At 39.9% G+C, this 9079-nt stretch overlaps 1 protein-coding gene across 1 annotated transcript in view; it reads left to right on the plus strand.

Moving 5' to 3' along the window:
- LOC131218779 (probable sphingolipid transporter spinster homolog 2) overlaps positions 1-6262 on the plus strand; it is a 49124-nt gene extending 42862 nt beyond the window's left edge. The window contains exons 13-16 of the mRNA XM_058213570.1: positions 2143-2262; positions 2684-2812; positions 4762-4840; positions 5834-6262. Of these exons, the coding sequence (XP_058069553.1) occupies positions 2143-2262; positions 2684-2812; positions 4762-4840; positions 5834-5958 (453 nt within the window). The 3' untranslated portion in view covers positions 5959-6262. The remainder of the gene's footprint in view (positions 1-2142; positions 2263-2683; positions 2813-4761; positions 4841-5833) is intronic.
- The last annotated feature ends 2817 nt before the right edge of the window (positions 6263-9079 follow it).

Here is a 9079-nt window from a genome sequence, read left to right on the forward strand (position 1 = left end):
TGAGTAGATGTGGATGCAAATATCAATTTAAATATCTGGTCTATTATCTTTGATGATCACACATGCATATTGAAACAATGTTGAAGGATGGCCCACTAGAGTTTTGGATCAGAGTAAAAGTTGGACCTTGAGGGTTTCATGGGGTGCTACATCAGGCGAACGATTCAAATTTTGGGCTCATATCACCAAAAATGAGTTCTCAAAAAGTTCTCACGAGAACCCGTGAGAACTAGTTCGCGGTGGAGCATTATATGATTTATTAATAAATGGCAAAGCCAAAGGAATTCAAAAATAAAAAGGAGAAAACAAAAGGCAACACACAGCGGCAATGAACTACGACTTAGGGGGATGCAGCCGCCCATTCTAACACAGGATTTGACTCTGAAGAAAAACCCCTCCGGCAAGCCGCAAATATTCTGAAAGCATCTACTATTATTCCTTTCCTAAAAAATGGCCACAACCCAGCAAGAAGAAGCATTCTTCATTCCCCCGACTGCCTTAACCACCAGCATGCCACTGCCAAAACGAATCTTCCATCGACCTTGGAAAGACTCAATAGACACCAACCAATTGGAGAATTCCAGTACAGACTTTACAAGAAAATGGGCAAAGCAGACGAAGAGGGAAAACGGATTCATCCTCTTGCAAACACAAGGGACACACATTAACAATGGTTAGGTCCCCCTTCCTCAAGTTGTCGATCGTCAACACCCTATTCCACTCCGCAAGCCACACAAAAGCTGCAACCTTAGAAGGATTCCCATATGTGATAGGACCAAAGGAAACGAGTATGCACTAGCTCACCTCATTAGAGACCCCACGGTGATCGCTTGAAAGAACTGAATAGAGCGATTTCTCCAAGAAGTTGCCGAACTCATCTTCATGCCACCTCACTGAATCAACGCCCTCCATGAAAGAGAACCCCGCTAACTGACTTAGAAGCCCCAATAGTTCGCGATATTCCTCACCATATTTATTTTTATTTTTTTCCGCAATCCAAACAGTGGAAAACAATAATTTTCTGCAAAATGAATTCTTTTCTCACAGATTCCTCCCATCCATGCAGACCTAAAATGTACAAGGGAGCAGTAACTAATGTGAGGTCTGAGGACCACTAGCGGAGGGACAAGTAGGTTTTGCATTAATGTCCGATGGAGCATTAACTAATACGAGGATCACTAGTGGAGAGGTAACTTACACATTTAGAAGAGGAGTTCCAATGGTGTGTGTTGTTTGCATGTGACAGTTTTGATTGATGAGATGAGGGAGGGGTAAATGTCGAGCTAGAACTATGGAGTGATGCTTTAGAATCTAAAGGTTTTAAAATTAGCTAGACAAAATAGAATAATCTGAAATGCAATTTTTGTAACAAAAGGAGTGGAAACAAGAAATTATTTAAGATTCATGGTCAAAAAGTACCCCAAAATGAACACTTATCTTGGGTCGATTATTAACAAGAATGGAGCGCGTGACGAGGATGTTGCTCATAGAATTAGAGCTGTGTGAATGAAACGGAGATGTGCCTCTGAAGTTTTATATGATTGCCACATTATCTTGGGTCGATTATTAACGAGAATGGAGAGACTGACAAGGATGTTGCTCATAGAATTAGAGCTGTGTGAATGAAGTGGAGATGTGCCTCTGAAGTTTTATATGATTGCCACATACCAATCAATATAAAGAGGAGATTTATAGAACTACGATAAGACCGGCCATGCTTTATGGGACAGAATTTTGGGCAGTCAAGGAAAAACACGTTCATAGAATGAGTATAGCTGAAATAAGGATGCTGAGATGTCCCAATTCTTTATTAGAATTTAGGCAAAATTATGTTGACTTTATAAATCTAGGCCATTTTGAGTTTTGATGTTAGGTCCCTTTTCTCTTTTTATTTCTTGCAGAAGTCCTAGGAACAAGTTATGGAGTAGGTATATCTTAGGACGATCTTGTCAGGAAAATAATTTTTAGAGAAACCCACTGTAAAGTGGGAATTCGGTCGATTTCCAAATTTCCCATGCAGGATCTTTGCAGTTCCATCTTCCAACCCCCTTGTAACAGTTAACTGCCCTGTCAATTAAGCGTATGTTTAATTCTTAGTGTCATCGAACTGATCAACAATCGTGTTTTGTGTTATTTCAACAGCTTCTTTCTGGAGTAACTTTTCTGGGGGCGATATTCTGCTTCTGTGCCTTTATTTCAAAGAGCTTGTATGTTTTCTTGGTGCTCTTTGCAATTGGTGAGCTGATGGTGTTTGCCACACAGGTACCGCCTAATTTTCCAGCATTTCCTTCTTTTTTTTGGAAAGATCGAAGTAATTTAATTTCATTTTCTAGTTCAATATTTTTTGCATTTTCCTGTGGACATTTCGTGTTCGTCCTGGCACATTCATATTTTGTGTTCATTTATTGCGTAAATCTACAAACAGCTGGCCATCACTTCTGGTGCAATCACATTATCAATCTGTTCTATCTGCAACTCTTATTGGTCAGCTCTTCATATCCACTAGTTTGCGTGGAGAAATTTAGATTAATTGTGCACTGCCTTAGAAATAATAACTTATTGTTAGAAATTAGCCATTTTACTTTGTTGTATAATTTCGATAAAATAGGAACATGGAATTCTTATTTTAATATTAATCCAGAGGATGATATTCAATGCATATTCACTCGGTTTGCTTTTGCAGGCTCCCGTAAATTATGTATGTCTCCACTGTGTCAAGCCAAGCTTGAGAGCGCTATCAATGGCTATGTCTACTGTTTCCATCCACATCTTTGGGGATGTGCCATCTTCACCACTAGTTGGGGTTCTCCAGGTTTGTCTTTTAATTTACGACGCAGAAAATAATGTCTAAACCCTGTTTCATATGCCCGCCTTTTCTACTTATGGTATTACGGAAAAAAAAAAAAAAAACACTTTCCTGACAATCATATATTTTTCTGATCCCATTTAGTGCATCAAATTGCAAACGTAATGTCTGTCATTTCATAATTACTGTTGGTTTGTACTTCTCTGGCAAAGAAAAAGAAAAAAAGAAAGTGTTGCAACTGTCAATGTTGGTGATAGAAACAGTTCAATGGAAAATATCTGACACGACCACTTGTTCTCTCTTTAAATGGTTCATTACCATCATCTAAGCTTTATCCCTGCTAATTGGAGTTGGCTACGTGAATCCTTTTCCGCCATTCCACTCTATGTATCAAGGGTCATAACTTCAGTTAGACCATAGATCATCGAGTCTTTTCTTACCACCTCCATCCACGTCCTTTTGGACATTCCCCTTGCCCTTTTAGAGCCTTCAACTTGTACCAACTCACTCTTCTAACTGGCGCAGTTCTTGGTCCCTGTTGCATATGACCAAACCATATAAAGTTTACTTTCCCTCATCTTGTTGCCTATCGGTACTACTCCTAAATTCCCCTTAATGCATTCATTTCTAATCTATCTGTCCTTGTCACGCCACTCATCCATCTCAACATCATCATTTCAGCTACACTCACTGTACCATAAAGCATGACTGGTCTTAATAGCCATCTTATAAAATTTCCCCGTGTAAATGATTGAGCTGAGCTGATGTTGTAGAGCTTTGCTGAGTGCACACACGTGTACAATAAAGCTCATGTACACGCCACACAGGTGCCAGCATAGCACATAGATGTGATTTCCAATTCACCCATTAGGTTGGTCCGACCTTTTACATGTTTTCCCAGAAATAAATCTGGTCCATTCAGCATGTGGGCCCCAATATTGGAAACAGGTGGATGTGTTAGACTAAGAAAACTTCAGCCAAGTTTTTCAGAGTGATTCCTTTTTCTTTTTTTTTTTCCGCTAATTGTGGCCCACCTGACAAGTAGATCAACCTGATGCTTGGGCCAGGGCATCATCATGGTAGTGCTGTTCAAAGCCATTCATTTATTTATTTATTTATTTTGCTAATTGTGGCCCACCTGACAAGTAGATCAACCTGATACTTGGGCTGGGGCATCGTCATAGTAGTGCCGTTCTGATGGATGGATTGGATCCCGGACCTATTGTGCCATGCTAGCAAATGTGTGGTGTGTACATGAGCTTTATTGCAAACGCGTGTACATGACCTATGGGCCTTTTCTAACCATAAGATAACTTTGATTGCCAAAGGGCAGAGAACATGCCTGGGTTGAATATTGAACAACATATCAGAAAATTAACAGACCTGATCTGGGTCAAATGATTGGATTACCTTCCTATGCACATTCTGATTCTTCTTGTTTGCATTTATATGATTTCAAAACTCTATGAATGAATTATTTTTTACTCATTTTAGTTAGTTTTTTTTTTTTTCTTGTTACCTGAAATCACATATCCAGGACTTAGTCAGAATATGAGGTTTTACATTCAGAATCCATCCTGTGAAATGTTGAACTTCTTCCTTGTATACAAATCTAGTTCAACTTGCAGACACTTCAATTGTAAGGATCCCATGCCATTGCATTACCTTGGAATCTGGTTCATGCCGTGACACCCCTACCTTATCGTTTAAAAAAACCCTTTAGGAAAGACGTTTTGCCAGTGTCTGCTAGATCGGTGCAGTGCATGTACGTGCTTCTGCAGCCATCCATAGGTTTAAACTAGAGATTTCTTTCTAATCCAGTTAGTTTTAGCTTCTATTCTCACTTTATATGTCTTCCTGATGGTCCGTTATATAGATATAGGTTGCTTTTCTTATTTTGGGTGATATAGTACCTAGTAGATAAGCAATGTTGATGACATTTATGATAATTGCAGGACTACCTTAACAACTGGAGGAAGAGTGCTCTTATACTCACATCTGTTTTCTTCCTAGCAGCTTTAATATGGTTTGGAGGTTAGTTTTAATGTGTTACTTTTTTCCATGGATTTCTGACAGTAGAAGAGTTTTCAATTATATCATCTTTTTATTTATTTATTTGGAAGTAGAGAAATTTGTGTCCAGGGAGTCTGAGATTACCTATAAAACTAGTGTCGTAGTCATCTCAACTGGTTTTAGTTCGGAGGAATTATAGGATTTTTCATGTCAGCAAACCTACAGTTTACATGGGGCGTATGGTTCGCAATCCAGATTGTCTTTCTGATAGGCCCAGCGTTTGTGCATGCCCCTAAAATCTCATGATTGTAAGATCCCAACCCTTCAATTTCTGGAAGTCTCTCTTGAATGTGGACCGTTCCTTTTTCTTTCCTTAACTGTATTTTTCAGATGCTAATTGAATGGTTATGATCTTCCATTAAAGGAGGTTTTTGGGTCATCCTCCATCCATGATGAGGACCATCAGATCAATAGTATAGATCACCAAGTTATGCAGCCCATAATTAGAGAACCTCTCATGTCAGAGAACTGATTTGTTTGCTGATCTTCTGGATCATATTAGTCTCCATAGTTACCGATCTAGTAATCATCTATTTAGTGTCCCTCCTAGTTACAGTTTCTACCGTCTATCCAAGAAGATGGGGAGCATCAGAGTATTGATGCCTTTTGAGGCAGATGTGGTGTGCTCTGCCTTATCTCTTCCTCTGGTTAACTTTACAAATGGCTTCACACTCTATCCAAATGGATATTTGGGGCGTAAGCATATGCCTTGTGGGGACAGTTTCTGGAAAAGATGCCCGCCTCAAATTCCTTCTCATATGAAACCAGGGTCACAGGTCCAACGGTTATTTGGGTGACCTCCAAACAGATCCCTTGCTTATTTTGTATCTCTGTACTCCGTTCTCATCCGCCCCCTGAGTATGAAAAGAGTAGTGATTTTCAGAGGCCCATGCAGGGGATTTAAGTCTGTGACATGAGCTATACATTGATTATTTTAAGTTCCTGGGTTGGCAGGGATCTTCCTTCACAGTGTGGATAGGTACAATGAAGACAGCCAACATGATATTGCCCCAGTTGAAAGGGGGAATCAGATGCCACTGCTTGATGGAAGCAGAACAGAATTGGCAGAGTCTGCATAGAGTGTATATATTCTCCTACTTAGGCAGGTTACTATTGGATTGTAATCGACACGATCCAAGATTTCCCATTTGCTTCATGTTTTTTGCCGCTGTAAATTCCATTTGAAATGTAATCAAAGTTGCATTTGCATTTGTCATTTGAACCGGCTCTCGGTAGCAGCTCTCCTTTTATCTGATATTCAAGGGGAAACAAGCAAAGCAGATGATTTTATTTGCAGATTGTATAGCTATGAACTGCATTTGATTCAAGCTGATTAATGATTACCTGAATGTTGACTGTGGCGTGTCTGTGCCCATGTGCTCACCAGTGTGTTGAACTCGTGATTGCTCTGCAGATATCAGCAACTATGGCCTTTTTTCTTTTCTTTATTATTATTATTATTTCCTCTCCACCCACCCCCCTCGGTGGTTTGGACTGGAATCTTCTACAGCACCTATCTTATGCAACCAAAAAAAAAAACACCCAACTGCCATGCCCTGGGGCCAAAAATTAGCCAGAGCCACAACTTAGGTGGGCCACACCACAGGGAACAAGGGGGATAGGATGCCAACCATAGATTTCTGTCTATGGCTGCCGTGCTGTCTTTCATCAAACCCATTAATCAGGTGTGACTCAGTAGAATGAATTTGTACATCATAGAGAAGCAATTCTGTGTTACTATCATTGATGTGGTGAACCCGAATTTACTATCGGGCTTGTCTTTTGTATGTATGGTGAACGTATTGCTTCTCAGTAAGCAATTTAATGGCTTTTGCCAATTAGGGTTTCATTGGTGTGATGAGTTGCCCACACTTGAGGTGGAAGACTCTGTTGTCACTTTATCTGATACATGTGTGGACACTCCTCACCGAGCCAACATGTGATAACTGCTGAGATAACTGAGTCGAGTGGGAAATTGAATGAAAACAGTGTGCCACTGTCTGGAGTGGAATTTGGTGAGTTGTGGAGATACTATGAGCCAAGCTTTCTTGTTGATCCAGCCATTTATTTGGCTGAGAGGAGGTGGCAACTTATTTCACCCTTTTGTGCTTTTTCTGGCCATTCACAAGTGATGGACCAAACATCTAGGCAGTTCATGGGTCCTCAATTGCAGTCTGGATCAAACAGCATGTGCATTGATTGGATGATAGAGGCAGTTGAAAGCCCCGGACGGTGCGACTGTTTGCCTAATCTTTCCAATTTTACTTATCAAAGTATTGAAATATTCAAAGGAAAAGAGTTGAACTACCAAAGTGTTAAAATATTCCAATATGAGATTTTATTTTTTATTTATTTTTATTTTTATGGCTATTCTCCATACAGAGTTGAGGAGATAATTAAAAGGGGACCTCAGTGTTGCCCTCAAGTCAATCAAACGAAGCACTCGTGTGACCGAAGGCCTAAATGGGTTGTACACTTGCGTGTATGATTGTGCAGGCCTCCCCGAAGGCCTAAATGGGTTGTACATGTGCATGTATGATTGTGTATTGTGTAGGCGTGCTAGAGTCTACCTGACTCAAGGTTTTCTTTACTTGACTGAATTGGTCGTACCCCACGCCAAGATGGACAGATTGGAGACTATCGGGATTTATGGTCCTCTTGACCATCAATTAATACACAATTTGTGCAAGGGTAGGGGTTAGCCCCTCATGAATGAGTTCTTTTTGTCTTATGACTAGAGGTGTACAAGAGTCCATCTGAGTCGAGCTTTGCCCAGCTTGGCTCGGTCCTCAAGCTTGATTGGCCAGCTTGGCTCGGTTCGATCAACAGCTCGGGTCAGTTTGAGCCGAGTTTGCCCGTGCAGCATTTTCACAAACACATGGACTGCACCTTCAAAATCTCACTGTATGTAAAACTGCAGCAGTAGTTTTACAGGTATTTCATCAAACACCTTGTAAGCAACATAAAAAATTAAGAAAAAAAAGAGTATTTGTTTCATATATATACCTTCCTTGCCACTAGCCACACTTCGTTGAGTCATTTCATCAAACACTTGTGAGCAACATCAATATCAAAGTAATCGAGTCATTGAACTGGTTCGATTTGAGTTTGATTTGAGTTGGGTTTGATCCGAGTCGAGTTGAGCTCGGGCAAGCTCGTACTTGGTTTGAAATTTTTTTGAGCTAAAAAAATCAGCTTGACTCGACTCGAACTCAGTTTTGAACTGAGTCGAAATGAGTTTTTTTGAGTCTAAGTCGAGCGAGCTAACTCGTTTCGTGTACAGCCCTACTTATAATGTCGGATGTAGGATTGACTAGCTTATGGACTTTTTATTACACCAGCATTTTAGTGTGGCATTTCTCATTCAGAATGAAAGATTTGCACAAAATGGAAATATAAGCAAGACTAAACATTATCAATTTTATTAAATGCAAAAAAACAAAGTAAGTACCTGATGTGCCCATCAAAACAAACAATCAAGACAGGTGATCAGCAAAATATGACCAGGGTATGAACAACTGAATTGGAACTCAAATGAACTTGGTGATATAACAACTTGCGGTAGCAAATATTTAGCCTACTCCTAAGATAAATGTACCCCAGGGGGAGTCACTAGGCAATAGCGAATTAATTATAGAAAGTAAGACAGTCATGAAAGTAAGGTAAGTATAAAAGTAGATAGATGTGTTTGGCGCGGGGCCTTAAACTTTTCTACTTATGCTCCTTTTATAGCTTTCTCAAGGTAGTGAGAGCTCCTCGCTAGGTTTTTAGATCTTTCACACAGGCTTTTTGGATACGTAAACTCTTCCTCAACAAATTGAGACTTAACTTGGAAATCCTTCATGCGGGCCTTTTGGATATGTAAATACTTCCCTAACAAATTGAGACTTAACTTGGAACTCCTTTGTGCGAGCTTTTCAAATATGTAAACTCATCCTTAACAAACCAAATTTGCCTTGGAAAGAAAAGATTTTGTACTTGCTATCTTCTTGAATATTCTTTTGTTGCTGATTCTTCACAGAGATGTTTGTGGCCCATTAAATATTAGGCCTGGGACCGCTAAAGTTCCTCCGATGAAGACAACCAAGCTAAGGTCCGGGGAACTCAAGGACTGAACTCCATCAAACATGATCACTTGTTACTTTTTGGTGGCCCACCTTGTCCACTTCAAAGTGTTGGATGGTTTAGATCAAATTACCT

Source organism: Magnolia sinica, chromosome 11 (genome assembly GCF_029962835.1).
Source record: "Magnolia sinica isolate HGM2019 chromosome 11, MsV1, whole genome shotgun sequence".
Taxonomy (NCBI): domain Eukaryota; kingdom Viridiplantae; phylum Streptophyta; class Magnoliopsida; order Magnoliales; family Magnoliaceae; genus Magnolia; species Magnolia sinica.